General features: G+C 44.2%; 1 protein-coding gene across 1 annotated transcript in view; it reads right to left on the bottom strand.

Annotated features, from left to right (window-relative positions):
- Positions 1-9,387: 9,387 nt before the first annotated feature.
- The window catches only part of LOC116040598 (homeobox protein CDX-1-like), a 16,607-nt gene continuing 8,494 nt past the window's right edge, over positions 9,388-17,500 (bottom strand). Inside the window, exons 2-3 of the mRNA XM_031286083.2 lie at positions 13,630-13,778; positions 9,388-9,974 (exon numbers count right to left, since the gene is read on the bottom strand). Coding sequence (XP_031141943.1) covers positions 9,747-9,974; positions 13,630-13,778 — 377 coding nt within the window. The 3' untranslated portion in view covers positions 9,388-9,746. The remainder of the gene's footprint in view (positions 9,975-13,629; positions 13,779-17,500) is intronic.

Below are 17,500 nucleotides of genomic sequence, written 5' to 3'. Positions count from 1 at the left end.
GGTTGGTAACACACACACACACACGCACGCTCAGGTAACACACACACACACACGCTCAGGTAACACACACACACACACACACACACACGCTCAGGTAACACACACACACACACACACTCAGGTTGGTAACACACACACACACACACGCACGCTCAGGTAACACACACACGCTCAGGTTGGTAACACACACACACACACACACACACACGCTCAGGTAACACACATGCGGCAAGAACCGTTAAGTTTAGGCACCGAAATGACTAGTTAAGATCGCCGTTTGGATTAAAAAAACTCCAGAGGAATGAACACCTGTTTCCTGGGTTACCTCAGTGGTGGTAATGACGGTGGGACAAGCACTGCCCTTTCACTTTTCCCCACCCACATTTTATCCTGCCAGTCTGGGGATTGAACCGGCTACCTCCCGGTCCCAAGCTCCCTTCTCTAACCATAGGCCACCCCTTTCTTTTTATTTCTCTGTGTGTGTTAGAGGGTGAATTTTTTGGGAGTCAACGTGATCGGGATATGACGGGAGCATTTTCTTGGGCTCGGGATGGGATGGGAGCTTCTCCTCGGACCGTAGCTCCTATGGCGCCATTTTGATGCTACCAAGCCATCACCTCCCGTTAGCATCCCATTGACTGCCATTCATTTTGACGTCACTTTGACGGAGAATAACTTTACATCTGAAGAGTTTAAAGACTTTATTTGTCCATTGTTTATTTCTAAAGAAACACGACAATGTATAAAAGGCTCCATTACCTTGTAGCTCACGTTATGGCTCCGTAGCAGACGTTTTTATAAAAATAGGCTAACGATTGGGTCATAACCATAAGACTTACTGTCTAATAGTAGAGGAATTACCGTATAGTACAGGAGAAGCTCTCAGGCAGTTTGGACTTCCATTAGCTGTTTAAGTTTAATTACTAATGTTAACTATCATTTTAGTGATCAATAATTAGCCTGTGTCTATGTTATCTCCTTACATATACCTACGCTCTCCGTCTCTGCTAGATTGGGAATGATTGAGATTTCTCTTGGCACAGCTACCAGAAGACTTCCAACTTTCAGACAGGTTGCTCACGTCACATCTACGTCTTCAAGCTCAGTTGGAGGCTGCTCAGTAACGCTCAGACATCACCGGGAAAGATCTTCTAATATCCTTCACTGGTCTCCGTCCAGAGACACGGGATCTGCTGGTCCATTATATATACAGTCTATGGATGGGAGCGACAATTGATTCCCGTCTCACCCTCTATAGTGTGTGTGCATGTTTTTAGATCTGACCTCCTAAGATTACGTGCCTCGGACGTTTCTTCAGAAACAGATTTCAGTCTTCATATTGTCTTGTCTTCGTCCTTTTTGCTTTCACATCATTTTAAACGTTACCGCAACCTTTGTTTTCATCCCATAAAACTGGAGTCAGTTTGTCAGGACACTCTTAAATTGCCCAAGAACAAACACGTCTTTAAAGTCGGTTTCTCCAAACACGTCCGAAACTCCTCTGGCTGTCGTCCATCGCCGCTGCTATCAGAGCTCATCACGCCTTCTCAACAAACATATCAGCGTCTCTGTGGTGAAACCATTTTTACGGCGGCGTCCTCCCCCTCCTACCCTAATAAAGTTTATGGCTGGTGAAGAGGCCGCTCTGCTCTCATTATGCTCTGTTTACCCAAAAATGAGAGACACGAACACAGTGGTTGCTACCCACAACGTGGAGCCACTCTCTCTGTCCTTGTTGTCTTCACACAAAGACACATAAATGCATCTTTCCTTTTCAAGAAGACGTGTTTTTCTTTTAGTTTTTGGAGCTCTGAAGATGTACGAGCAGGCAGCACGAGAAGGGACTTTATATATGTTTAAAAGTCTGACTAAATCGAGTCGGTTAATTTAGTTTGCGTTGCCAAACACAGGCAGCTACAAGGCACCAAAAAGAAGCCTGTTTCTATAGAAGTCTGTGAGAAAATTAGCCGACTTTCTCACTGGATTTATCACCTCATTAAACGTTTTCATAATGGGTTTATGGCCTCAATCACTAGTTTAAAGCATTCTTTAATACAGCATGATGTTCATTTAGTAAATTATTTATAGTTATTTTAAAATGGAAGATGAAGCTGGGGATGTTTTAGGACCTGTCAGTCAGGACAGAGGCTTAGCGATGCTAACCATGCTAACCATGCTAACGCTGAGGACATTGAAATAGACTTCAACTTGTCTTGGCTGGTGGTCCGTGTTTTCACCTTAAACTTTGACTTTGACCCTCTCACTCAGCAACGTTAACCGGAACACGTTGGTCGCCTAAAAATGTCTTGTTCTGCAGCCTTGTCTACCGTGTGTGTGTGTGTGTGTTTCTGAGCGTGTGTGTGTATGTGTGTGTGTGTGTGTGTGTGTGTGTGTGTGTGTGTGTGTGTGTGTGTGTGTCTGTGTGTCTGTGTGTGTGTGTGTGTGTGTATGTGTCTGTGCGTGTGTGTGTGTGTGTGTGTGTCTTACTGAGCGTGTGCGTGTGTGTGTGTGTGTGTGTGTGTGTGTGTGTGTGTGTGTGTGTGTTTCTGAGCGTGTGTCTGTATGTGTGTGTGTGTGTGTGTGTGTGCGTGTGTTACCTGAGCGCGTGTGTGTGTGTGTGTTACCTGAGCGAGCGTCATTATGTTAAGCCCCGCCCACCGACTCTATACACGATGTGATTGGCCTGACTAGAGTTTGGTTTTTCCAGCTCGCAAGCCAACGTAGAGTTGCTAGACGACCCTGGCTGCAAATTACATTTGCTGCCACTAGGGTGGTCTAGATTTCTATATTTATAGCACACCTCAACCTGATATATAATCCCAAAAAAAGAAATGGAAATCTCACCTTGTTTTTTTTAGAATATGGGACCTTTAAGCCTTGTGTTGTCTTCCCGTCAACCGTGAAAAAACACATATGTTGTCCCTATCTCAATGTCTCAGTCACTTTTTCAAAGTTTTGTATTTTGCATTTAAGTGTTTTTTCTCCATTTTTTGGTCACTTTATTATTTTATTAAATACTAATATTATATACTACTATTACTATTTTAATCGCTTCTTCTGACGGATTTTTTCCCGCTTTTCCCCAATGTTGTTGTCACTTTTTCAATGTTTTGGGTGCTTATTTTAGACGTTTTTAATGCCTTTATTTGAGGTTTTGACCATTTTTTCCATTATGTTTGTTGTTGTTGCTCTTTTAACATTTTGACTTATGTTTTTATTTATTTTTTATTAATAATTTTTTTACATTTTCGTCGCTTTATCGACGTCCCATATTTTTCTGATATAAATTTATTTTTAAAACGGGTCAACATGAGGGTTATAAGGACCTCAAGTTCAAGGCTTTGTGCCCGTCTTCCCCGTGACACACACATACACACACTCACACACACACACACACACACACACACACACTCACTCACACATGCACTGCTGATAGTCTCTATCAGTGTTAAGATAGGACTGTTGTTGGAGGCAAAATGGGCACAGAGGGACAAAGGTCTAAGTGAGGACACATGAACACACACCTACACACACACACACACACACACACACACACACACACACGAACACACACCTACACACTGCGGCAGATAGCAGGATCCTGTGCTGTTTGCCCAGCGTTCCTCTCCGCCCTTTGGACACCACACCTTAACTGCTGCATCAATTCGCAAATACGTGTATGTGTGTGTGTGTGTGTGTGTGTGTGTGTGTGTGTGCGTGCGTGTGTGTGTGTGTGTGTGTGTGTGTGTGTGTGTGTGTATGTGCGTGCGCATGGGTCATCTGTTTGACGTCTTGTCTTTGTTTCTGTCTTTATTTTCTGTCTTCGTCCTTTGCTTGTTTAGCCTCTTTTAAATGAACGTGTGTTCACGGCATGTTGGTCTGATGTCTGGTTAACGTTTCTGCAATACAACGTATAAGCAGACAGGCTTCAGTCTGTTTTTATACTTAGAAATACCCACTTTTATTCTTGTGTTTGAACTTGTTTCATGTTAATCTTGCTTAATGCTCACATCATCTATGATCATTTACATTCTTGATGCTCTTTGTGAGGCACTTTGCTGCAAAACCTGTTCGCTTTTTAAAGGTTAACTTTGTTTTTTCTCAACCTGGACCTTATTCCCTCATGTGTTTGTGTCTAAAGGTGTTTTTCCATCACATGGTACCAGCTCTACTCTCCTTTTTTGGTTTCCCGTTCTGATAATAAGTCCCTGGTAGCTGCTAACAGGTACTTTATTCAGTCTCACCTCCGTCGAGGTTCCTATAGCGAGCTGAGGCGATACCAAAAGGTGACGTGAAAACCTGCCGACTGCTGATTGGTCGGAGAGAATCCTCACTAATCTCTGCGTCATCATTGCTATAGCGACAGACGGGGGGGGGGGGGATGCGGTCCTGAACAAACCCGCCATTTTTAAATAGTTTAGCCAGTGGTGTTTTTTTTGCTGCCTCCAGCTTCTTTAGAAACTAAATGTGTGTGTGTCGCGTTAGATCACGGCAGTTTCCTGCAGCGTAGCTATGACAGTACCTAGGTAAGGACTACTAGCCAGTCAGAAGCAGAGTATGAGGGCGTGCCCTGACAGTACCTAGGTAAGGACTACTAGCCAGTCAGAAGCAGAGTATGAGGGCGTGCCCTGACAGTACAGGACTACTAGCCAGTCAGAAGCAGAGTATGAGGGCGTGCCCTGACAGTACCTAGGTAAGGACTACTAGCCAGTCAGAAGCAGAGTATGAGGGCGTGCCCTGACAGTACCTAGGTAAGGACTACTAGCCAGTCAGAAGCAGAGTATGAGGGCGTGCCCTGACAGTACCTAGGTAAGGACTACTAGCCAGTCAGAAGCAGAGAATGAGGGCGTGCCCTGACAGTACCTAGGTGAGGACTACTAGCCAGTCAGAAGCAGAGTATGAGGGCGTGCCCTGACAGTACCTAGGTAAGGACTACTAGCCAGTCAGAAGCAGAGAATGAGGGCGTGCCCTGACAGTACCTAGGTAAGGACTACTAGCCAGTCAGAAGCAGAGTATGAGGGCGTGCCCTGACAGTACCTAGGTAAGGACTACTAGCCAGTCAGAAGCAGAGTATGAGGGCGTGCCCTGACAGTACAGGACTACTAGCCAGTCAGAAGCAGAGTATGAGGGCGTGCCCTGACAGTACCTAGGTAAGGACTACTAGCCAGTCAGAAGCAGAGTATGAGGGCGTGCCCTGACAGTACCTAGGTAAGGACTACTAGCCAGTCAGAAGCAGAGTATGAGGGCGTGCCCTGACAGTACCTAGGTAAGGACTACTAGCCAGTCAGAAGCAGAGAATGAGGGCGTGCCCTGACAGTACCTAGGTAAGGACTACTAGCCAGTCAGAAGCAGAGTATGAGGGCGTGCCCTGACAGTACCTAGGTAAGGACTACTAGCCAGTCAGAAGCAGAGTATGAGGGCGTGCCCTGACAGTACCTAGGTAAGGACTACTAGCCAGTCAGAAGCAGAGTATGAGGGCGTGCCCTGACAGTACCTAGGTAAGGACTATAGCCAGTCAGAAGCAGAGAATGAGGGCGTGCCCTGACAGTACCTAGGTAAGGACTACTAGCCAGTCAGAAGCAGAGTATGAGGGCGTGCCCTGACAGTAGCTAGGTAAGGACTACTAGCCAGTCAGAAGCAGAGTATGAGGGCGTGCCCTGACAGTACCTATAAGGACTACTAGCCAGTCAGAAGCAGAGTATGAGGGCGTGCCCTGACAGTACCTAGGTAAGGACTACTAGCCAGTCAGAAGCAGAGTATTAGTGCGTGCCATGCTAGCAGCTAGGTGAGCATTATAACGTGTGTTCCAAAGTGACCACGTTTGTCTCTGAAGTAAAGGCTGGACTACAATAGAGCTGTTTGGAGCAGTTTGTGAACAGTGTTTTCTGTTGGAGATGGTAAGTCCCTTTGGGGGGGACTTTGGGCTTTTTCACTTTGTAAAAAAAGATATATAACCAATAGCATCATAGGAGCACTTTAAGGACATGGTTGAAAAGAAAACATTTAAATGGGACACTTCCAGAAGCTTCGTCCAACTTCCATCATACGCATAAACATATTCTGCTACACATTTTATTATCAATAATTATAAAAGTTTTTTTTAAATGCATCACCGTCAAGTGAAAAACAAGCACCTGGAAACTGGATTTCTTTCTTTCTTTATTTAAGTATTAAGTAGCTTTAGAGTTAAAAACAAACAAACATTCCCCATACTGTCTGACAGTCTCGTATATATATATAGATATATATATATCTATATATATATATATATATATATACATATATAGATATATATATATATATATATATATATATACCTGCTTGCTGCATCTCTTCATTGAAGCTAAATTATGTTCACACTGACGGGCGAATTCACAAAAGGGATTGCGTGGCTTTTGCGCCCGCTAAAACCTGCAAATAAGACAAAAGGGAAACCGTTTAACCAACATCTTTTTCCTTTTTTTTTGGCCGCGCTTCGTGTCCCGTTCATGTCACTTAAACGTACATTTTGTAACCCCGACCACGATCATTTCCCTAGTCTATATCCTCGACGTTCCACTTCTGGGATTGCTCTGTTGCCGACGGAAATTACGCCGGATTTCACTCATTTCGGCCAGATGTCCGTCCCCTTCCTCTGTCTCTGTGTTGGCGTTCTAACCTCCGGTGGATTTGTGAGGACTATGGTTAACTGCTCCTCAGATCTCTGCAGGGTAAATCCAGACAGCTAGCTAGACTATCTGTCCAATCTGAGTTTTCTGTTGCACGACTAAAACTACTTTTGAACGCACACACGTTCCACCAAAACAAGTTCCTTCCTGAGACTATTTAGCAGAAGCACCGTGGCTCCGTCCGGAGCTTAGCACCGCCCAAGACGATTGTGATTGGTTTAAAGAAATTTCAATAAACCAGAGCATGTTTTTCTCCCATCCAGGAATGCTGTGTGAACTAGCCAGACCCTCCTCCGCAGCGCTGTGGAGGAAGGTCGGGCAAAGCGAGACTAATCGTTCCTTAACCCTAAGTAAGTGGTTTCACCCTGCATGTTGAAAAATGACGCCAAAGGGCAGGGCTGTAGTACTCGAGTCTGGTCTTGGACTCGAGTCTGGACTCGAGACGGGTTTTTCTATGGTCTCGGACTTGTCTCGGTCTCTGCCACTGGTCTTGCCTAATATGGCTTTTGGTCTCGACCGAGTCCAGGTGTCATCATTATGTTTATAATAATATTGGAGGGAAAGTGAATGGCTACACTTACAAATCGTGGGTGTTGTGAAATTGAAGAAATGGTCGGTTTTTGTGTGTGTTTGGCTTAGAAAACATAATAGTGGCGTACAGCCATCGGCTACGAGCTTAGCATGCGGCATTGATTTACGAGCTACGCTGACACGTAGAAGACGAACGGCAAAGTACAATTTGGAAAAAAACAAACAAACGTGGCCATGCAGTGGAAAGTCTGATTGGCTGGTAACTTTAAAAATCTGCCAGCCGTGTTGGCTGGTGATCAAAGAAGTTAATTTAAAGGCCTGAATAGGACCCATCAACCATTCATCGTTTCATAAAGTAGCACACTTAACCCTTGTGTTGTCTTCCCGTCAACCGTGCAACATGGGTCAAAATTAGAAATTTAAACCGTGAGACACTTTCTGTTTATGTCACATTTTTCAAAGTTTTTAGTTACGTTTCCCCGAAGTTTTTTGTCACTTTTTCTGATGTCTTTGTCGATTGTTTTCAAAAAGAATTGACGTTATTGTTGTGTTTTTTAACCACGTTTTTGTCACTTTTTTTGCCACTTTGTTCCGAATTTTTTTGTCACTTTTTCTGATGTCTTTGTCGATTTTTTCTGCACTTTTCTGACATTTTTATCACTTTTTTTCAACATTCTTCTATCAATTTTTTTCTTCAAATGCTATAAAATTTTATAAAACACCCAAATTCAATGAAAGTAGTGAACTGATCATTTATTTTACTTGTGAAGAGCGTTGTAGGGAACCATCCACGTTATTTCTTTTTGAAAAATTGGTTGAAAGAAACACACATTTCTGATATAGAAACTTTTAAAAAAAATGGGTCAAATTTGACCCAACAACAACAGTAGGGTTACGCTTTGGTTGTACTGGCGCGCGCTCTACGAGCATGCACGGACACGTTTACGGTCAACGCATTGTTCATTGCATTATTCTCCGTAACACCAGAGGTCGTGCGAACAAAGTAGTCTCTTAAAAAAAGGCCAGCGTCGTGCTTGGAGTGAGAAAGTGTCAGCAGCAGCAATCCATTCTTTGTGAATTCGCCCGTGAGTTTTTTTATGGCTGCGTCATTCCATCAAATGGAAATACTCAACATGTGATTTTGGTATATCTTTGGGAGCTATCAGATCTCCTCTAGAATTATAAAAGTTTGAGTTTGTAGAAAGTTTAGACAAACAACACGAGTGTGCAGTGACGATCCAACCCGTTCTCATTCCGAACTCGTAAAATAAGGATGTTTGGACGGTGGCTGTCAGCGTCTGATGCCACGACAAAGGCGTCTTTCAGCGTGTTTGTGTAACGCTCCGGGGAGAGCAGCAGTTAGAGAGGATTTAGAGAGTAGTATGTAAGGAGGTTGGTTGGGGGGGTGGATGGGTCAAACACAGGACTTTATCCCAGGAGAGCCGGGTTCACGTCCCGCTTGGCACGCTTGCTATAGTCGCTTATTTCTTTCCTCCCGCGTGTCACAGAACCGTACGCCCACCCACGACCCTTTACCTTAACATAACTGCGTCAAAAGGGACGGCAATAGTCCCGACCAAGCATGTTTCCTTATAGCGCTAAAGGGACGGCAATAGTCCCGACCAAGCGTGTTTACTTATAGCGCTAAAGGGACGACAATAGTCCCGACCAAGCGTGTTTACTTATAGCGCTAAAGGGACGACAATAGTCCCGACCAAGCGTGTTTACTTATAGCGCTAAAGGGACGGCGATAGTCCCGACCAAGCGTGTTTACTTATAGCGCTAAAGGGACGGCGATAGTCCCGACCAAGCGTGTTTACTTATAGCGCTAAATGGACGGCGATAGTCCCGACCAAGCGTGTTTACTTATAGCGCTAAAGGGACGACAATAGTCCCGACCAAGCGTGTTTACTTATAGCGCTAAAGGGACGACAATAGTCCCGACCAAGCGTGTTTACTTATAGCGCTAAAGGGACGGCAATAGTCCCGACCAAGCGTGTTTACTTATAGCGCTAAAGGGACGACAATAGTCCCGACCAAGCGTGTTTACTTATAGCGCTAAAGGGACGACAATAGTCCCGACCAAGCGTGTTTACTTATAGCGCTAAATGGACGACAATAGTCCCGACCAGGCCCCTGACCAAGCGTCCATATTTTACGAGATGAGTGTGAGAACCTGTTGGATGATCGGCTCATGTTTTATAAGCTTGTTGCCCTATATAGTTGCACTATAAAGTCTTGCCGTTAGCTGTAAATGTGCAACCAAAACATGGCTGAAGTTCTTTCTTTTTGCAGGCTGATTTCACCCGAGACTTCCCAGCAAAGCAAAACCTCTGATCACAATTAGGAATTTATCTGCAACAACAGTCAGAAAGGAGAAGAAGTACCGTCGCCCGTCGACATTTTCTCACATTTTTCGACGAGCTTTTGGGCTTTCGGGAGGGCAGGCAGAAAGCTGGCAGGCAAGTGGTGCAAAAGTAAAAAGTTTTTCAGTTCTTCGGGGAGAGTTTTTAAGTCCAGATCCCCGACATCTTTTTATTTCGTCCCTCAGTATTCCTCTTTGATGTTCAGAGGCAGGGAGGACGGGGACACCAGCCCGTTGTTGTTGTTGTTGTTGTTGTTGTTGTTGCCGCTGCTGCTCGTCACCATGGCAACGCTGTTCCCGCCTCCACCGCCGCTGATTGGCGGCGTGGTCGTGGAGGACGCCGGCTGCTGGAGCTTCTTCTTGTTGATCTTTCGCTCTTTAGCCCGGCGGTTCTGGAACCAGATCTTCACCTGCAGCGGAAGAAAAAGGTGGTTTTTATTACAATTTATACAAATAATGTGAACAACAACGTCATAGTCTGACAGAAAACTAAATATCTGCGTGATCCGCAGGAAAACGTTATAAAATATATGATCTGAGAAAAAATAACGCGTTAAAAAAAATAACACAGATTAATCCATTCCATATTGACGTTTGACCCGGAGCCGTTCTAGCCACCACTGGACTGTAAAATGAAGGAGGGAGACGAGAATGTGCTGCCTGGATCATTAACTGGAACATTTACTTGTAAAAATCTTCTTCCTGCCAACCCTGGCTACCGAAATCTGGAGCCACTGATATGTCTGCTCTTCTCTCTGATGCTCTGAAACAGACGATACAGGCAACACAAACACCGCTGCACGGGACGCTAGTTAACACTATACTCAACAGCAGCTAATGTTAGCCTACCGCTAGCTAGTTAACACTACACTCGACAGCAGCTAACATTAGCCTACCACTAGCTAGATAACACTATACTCAACAGCAGCTAACGTTAGCCTACCGCTAGCTAGATAACACTATACTCAACAGCAGCTAACGTTAGCCTACCGCTAGCTAGTTAACACTACACTCGACAGCAGCTAACGTTAGCCTACCGCTAGCTAGATAACACTATACTCAACAGCAGCTAACGTTAGCCTACCGCTAGCTAGTTAACACTACACTCGACAGCAGCTAACGTTAGCCTACCGCTAGCTAGATAACACTATACTCAACAGCAGCTAATGTTAGCCTACCGCTAGCTAGATAACACTATACTCAACAGCAGCTAACGTTAGCCTACCGCTAGCTAGATAACACTATACTCAACAGCAGCTAATGTTAGCCTACCGCTAGCTAGATAACACTATACTCAACAGCAGCTAATGTTAGCCTACCGCTAGCTAGATAACACTATACTCAACAGCAGCTAACGTTAGCCTACCGCTAGCTAGTAGCTGGATTAAAAACTGTTAAAATGCTGACAGCTAACGCTAAACGGTGTAAAGTTTGACTGTGTTTCAGCCGTCGGAAAAACAACACAGACGGTGCGTTCAATGAAACTGGTAAACTACAGCCTCGTGGTGCATTTGAAGTTATTGTAAATGTCCTTTTCCCATCTGGTGGTTATTTTTGTCGTTCAACAGCAATTTACTAGTGAAATAAGTTATTGTTATTCTTATACATTATTATTAAATCATTTAATTTTGACCATATGGCCTTAGCAATAAACAAGCCGTTCTTTAATGTTGCCAATTGTTTTTTTGGGGGGTTTTTTTCAGTTAATGCGATTATAATTAATTAATTTCGATTAATTAATCACAGAGTATATATATTTGTGTTTTTGCATGTTTGATATATAAATGCTGTGTTAGAAACCGTTCCCTCATTCCCTCTATACTGTTTATTAAATAGTGAACGAGAATTCGGACGCTCGATGGTGTTTTTTGCCTCCAACGGCGCCTTCCAGGCAGCTAACCAACCTTAACCCTAAACATCACAACACCATTGCCGCGCTGCCCAGGAGGAGACGTTGGGGGCAAAAAAACACCAAAGACCATTTCGGACCCTACACTGAAAACATCATTGCGTCAGGAGATGCGCCAGTTATTTGTGTGACGGAGGCATCATGTAAACAAACAAACAAACATACTTCTTAAGGTTGAGACCAGTGTTGGGGAAAGTAACGCGTTACAGTAACGTAACTACTTTTTCGGGTAAAAAGTAGTGTAACGCGCTACTACTGAAAATTTGGTAACGAAACGTAGTTCCTTTTTCAATTCGGCGCAACGTTACTTTTCCCAGGGACAGATTTCACAGCGACACCCTGCTCACAAGCTCCACGCGGGACGTGACAGAGGCTGGTAGCAGAACAATCACGGCAAGCGAGAAGCAGCCAAAGCTAACTTTTGAGAGCGTTTTAAGCTTTGTGGCTTTTTGCTGGACGGCGCTCTGAGCCAGGCAGACACAAAGCTGACAACCTCACAGATGGATACGGTGGAGATGGCCTCATACAGTCATGTGAAAAAATTAGGACACCCATGCTAAAGTTGACTAAAAAGAGGAATAAAAAAAATCATCTTTTGGAAAATGCCTTAATTAAAAAAAATTTGGAAAAATCCAACCTTTAAGGACACTAATTTTGTTTGTGAATGAATAATGTATCGTAAATAAATAAATGTTCTTCCTTAAAATACAGGGGGCATCAGTAAGTACACCCCTATGTTAAATTCTCATAGAGGCAGGCAGACTTTTATTTTTATAGGCCACTGTATTTTAAGGAAGAACATTTATTTGTTTACGATACATTATTCATTCACAAAGAAAATTGGTGTCCTTAAAGAATGGATTTTTCCTCATTTTTTTAATTAAGGCATTAAGATCAGTTTGCAAAAGATGATATTTTTATTCCTCTTTTTAGTCAACTTTAGCATGGCTGTCCTAATTTTTTCACATGACTGTAGACACACGCAGCGGACCGCTGTGGACTTGTGTCGGTTGCACGGACATGCAAGGATTTCCAGAAAAGAGGCTGCATGTGTCTACGACATTGCACGGACCATCGTTTCTGCACGACCGGTACAAGTCGATACAGACATTACGTAGTATACACTAACACCGTGTAACGCCGATGACCTGCCCATGTGCATTCAACCCGCGCTGGACTCATTCATAATGAGTCAGCCGTCACTCTGTGAGGAGAGAATCCAGCCTGCAGTGGAGTTCAGACACTTCACTGATAAACCAGAGATTGGCTTTATGGTCAAAGATAGTTTTGGTATAATTAACTTAAGTCTCTGCCAGAGACGCCTGCTTTTAAAAGTAATGTAAAAGTAACGAGTAATGTAAAAAGTTACTTTCCATAGGGGGTAACTAAGTAAAGTAACGGATTACTTTTTTTAAAAGTAACGAGTGACGAGCAAACGCTACTTTTTAAAAGTAGTTTAAAACTTCTGCACACACGCGAAAGAATTCCCAAACAGCTGACATGTTGCAGGTTAATTCACCAGGTTCCTACATGTGGGAGAATAGCACCGACACGCGCTTCACACCACGAGCGGATACGCGCCACACATGGCGGGAAAGTCGAGAGAAAGGAAAAAGAGAGCGTGCTGTGGCGTCCGTGTGTGCGTGCGTCCTTGAGAACTGTAACTGGTATAACTTATGTTGTCAGTTAATTGGAGCGTTGACCGGCATGAAATCACCATATGTCAGACTGACCTGCCGGTTGCCGGTCATGGCCGAGCACGTGAAAACCGGCCAATTCCGGTCACCGGCCGGTCTATCGGTGCATCTCTAGAGATGATCTCTGATTGGTTTACTGCATGTTACGCCCAAAACACACCTCTGATTAATGAAGACACTAAGTACAACCCTTTAGAACCATGCACCGGGCCACAGACCCTTTTTTCCGCCGTCAAACTAGCAAAAGTGGATTCGTACACGCCCTAAACACACCTGCACCAGGCGCTTCACGGCGTGCGCTCAGATCATTAAAATAGGGCCCTATGCTATGACAGTCATTTACGTTAGATGTGAGATGGTGTCAGGCTTCAGTCTTCCACAAAGCAAGGCCAAAACGCTGATATATGATCCAATAAAAGTGCAGTGAAATCACCCTGTAGTGTTTGTGCGTTGGTGTACCTGTCTCTCTGATAGGCCGAGCGTCGTGGCGAGCTCCGCCTTCCTCCGGATGGTGATGTATTTGCTGTAGTGGAACTCTTTCTCCAGCTCCAGACGCTGGTGGTCGGTGTAAACCACTCGGTACTTGTCTTTGGTCCGCGTCTTTCCGTCTGTAAAACACAGAAACATGAAAACGGTTTCACTTAAAGCCATAAACTGTCCAGTTCGTGTCCTGTAACTGTACGTCCACACCGCCGCCGACTTGAGCTGTAAAGAAGCTCTGGCCGCCCGGTCGAGGACGCTGGTCAGAAAGTCCGGGGAAGCTGTTTGAGGCTTTGGCCGCTCTGACGTAGCAGCATTCTATGTTCATCACGGAAAAAGATCAAGCAGCCACTGCACGGCCAATACACTGACACCAGAAACCTTTTATAAATGACATATATAATGACAGAATGTGTATTGGTTGTTGGTCGCAGCGGTGTCTGTTAGCAGTTAGCTCGCTCGTTAGCCGCTGAACCGCAGCAGCGTGCAGGCAGAGCGAGCAGCCGCCAGCTGTTGATCCGTGCAGGACTTCACCGTGAGCGGACTGTTTAGAGACCATGTGACCGGCAGGTAACGTTAACTGGTCCCTATACGCAAATATCATAAATGATAGGGAACCCAGCAACGGCCATGATGAGCTTCTCCTCCTTTTTCTCTGAACTAATGTTTTGGTAGGAACCAAAGTTTACATCGTATGTTTCTCTGGAATCAGCCAGCGTGAAGGACGTCTATATTCTGATTGGTTGCCGCTGAACGGCGCCATAGCTCATTACCATAAAGTTGACCTACTTTCAACTTCCTGATTGACGCTCTGGTCGCTCAAAACGCCCAAAACGCGACACCGACAGATTTTCCGCTCCTTGCAGCTGAGAGAAGCAGCTTCCATTGAAAAATGAATGACTTCCTGTATCTTTAGAAGATCAAGTCGGCGGCGGTGTGGACGTACGGTCAGATAGGGCTGCAACTAACTAACAGGTTGTTTGGCGTCTCTGTTATTTGGCTTCTCTTTGTAGTCGGTTTGTGTCTCTTTGGGGTAGTTTTGTGTCTCTTTTTCACATCATTTTGGACCGTTAGTATCACCATATCTGTGTCTTAAACGTGGGAAAAGCTATCGCAGATAATAGGAATGCAGGAGATACAGTATGTCCTTCCCCTGCCCTCCCCCCAATACTTAGAAGAGGCAGATTTTAAGCTTTTCCCTCGACTGCACACGTGCAGTACATCACACAGCACTAACTAAAACTCAAATATTAAACTATAGGGCTGCAACTATCAATTGCTTTCATTGCAACCTGGTCTCACGGCAGTTCGTGAAATGGTGACGTTATTTTGATCTATTGATTCGTGTGCAGGGAAACGATTTTCTATTTTAATTCGTGGTGAAGGATATTCAGGACTATGGTTAACTGCTCCTCAGATCTCTGCAGGGTAAATCCAGACAGCTAGCTAGACTATCTGTCCAATCTGAGTTTTCTGTTGCACGACTAAAACTACTTTTGAACGTACACATGTTCCACCAAAACAAGTTCCTTCCTGAGACTATTTAGCAGAGGCACCGTGGCTCCGACCGGAGCTTAGCCCCGCCCACGATGATTGTGATTGGTTCAAAGAAATGCCAATTAACCAGAGCAGGTTTTTCTCCCATCCAGGAATGCTGCACACACACACACACACACACACACACACACACACACACACACACACACACACACACACACAGACAGACAGACAGACAGACAGACAGACAGACAGACAGACAGACAGACATACACACACACACACACACACACACAGACAGACAGACAGACACACATACACACACACACACACACACACACACACACACACACACACAGACAGACAGACAGACACACATACACACACACACACACACACACACACACAGACAGACAGACAGACAGACACACACACACACACACACACACACACACAGACAGACAGACAGACAGACAGACACACATACACACACACACACACACACACACACACACACAGACAGACACACACACACACCGACAGACAGACAGACAGACACACATACACACACACACAAACACACACACACACAGACACACACACACACACACACACACACACACAGACACACACACACACACACGCACCTAGACACACACACACACACACGCGCACACACACACACACACACACACACAGACACATAGACACACACAGACATAGACACACACACAGACACACAGACACACACACACACAGACACACACCCACACAGACATACACACACGTACACACACAGACACACACACGTACACACACACACACACACACACACACACACACAGACACACACACACACACACACACACACACACACACACTAGCCAGACCTTCCTCCACAGCGCTGTGGAGGATCTGGCAATGCGAGACTAACATAAGCTTAAAGACTTACATGGCGTTTAGGCAGCTAGCTAGTTGGCCAGGCCGGCTAACATTAGTATCTTATTTTAGAGCGTGCTTTATGCCTATTCTTTTCTTTGTGTTTTTAGAAAGGCAAAAACAAAGACATGACAGGGCACAAAAATCACACCAAGTTTTATTATTTAAAGATGTGAATGAATCGTATGGTAGTATTTTTATACTATGTGTTATAAACTCTCATAAACTGACGTCAGCACAGTTCCCCTGGACAGACTGATGGATCCGTGTGTCTTACCTCGACTCCTGTATTCAAATAGACGAACCTGCCGCGGATGGATTTGCATAAACTGAACCATATCTGCTTTTATTCATTTATGGACTCAGTGTTAATGTGTCACTGTCAAACACTGTCAAAGGAGCCAGCTGTTAAAACTCAATGAGATGTACAGACTCAGATTATTATTCTAAGTGTCTGACAACATTATGGAAAGGATTCCTACAGAGATAGACCTTTTAGTTAAAGAGTAAGATCCTTTTAGTTTAACATGAAACAGCCCCGAAATCACCATCACCAAACCTACCAGACTCCATGTTAATAATCACTACTTTTAGCGTGTATAGAGCCAGCATATTTCCACCAGACTCCATGTAAATAATCAGGACTTTTAGCGTGTATAGAGCCAGCATATTTCCACCAGACTCCATGTAAATAATCAGGACTTTTAGCGTGTATAGAGCCAGCATATTTCCACCAGACTCCATGTAAATAATCACTACTTTTAGCGTGTATAGAGCCAGCATATTTCCACCAGACTCCATGTAAATAATCAGGACTTTTAGCGTGTATAGAGCCAGCATATTTCCACCAGACTCCATGTTAATAATCACTACTTTTAGCGTGTATAGAGCCAGCATATTTCCACCAGACTCCATGTAAATAATCACTACCTTTAGCGTGTATAGAGCCAGCATATTTCCACCAGACTCCATGTAAATAATCACTACTTTTAGCGTGTATAGAGCCAGCATATTTCCACATGTAAATGGGTGAATTAAGTGTTTATTTCAACCAAACCAGAGTGGTGATTGTTGGAACAGTGGAAAGATGAAACAAGACGGCTTTTGGTAGTTTTATTTAGTTTCTGTTGACGTTGAATGAAGTGTGATTTACGATGATTAAAGTACTGATTATTTACATGGAGTCTGGTGGAGTTTGGTTGATGGTGAGTTTTTCAAATATTGAAACAGTGACGAGGGGATTTTGTCCGACTTTGTTGAAGTTTAATAGCTCAATATAAAGGCTACATCTGAATAAACAGTTCAAACTATTAAACAAACATTTTAACAGGTAGATAAAGCCAGCGATGTGAGTGATAAGAAGCTAGCTTAGCTTAGCGTAGCGTAGAGAGGCTTGGGGGAAACTGTTAGCCTG

The sequence above is a fragment of the Sander lucioperca genome, chromosome 13 (genome assembly GCF_008315115.2).
Source record: "Sander lucioperca isolate FBNREF2018 chromosome 13, SLUC_FBN_1.2, whole genome shotgun sequence".
Classification (NCBI taxonomy): Eukaryota; Metazoa; Chordata; class Actinopteri; order Perciformes; family Percidae; genus Sander; species Sander lucioperca.
This window is presented reverse-complemented; position numbering and strand designations above follow the sequence as displayed.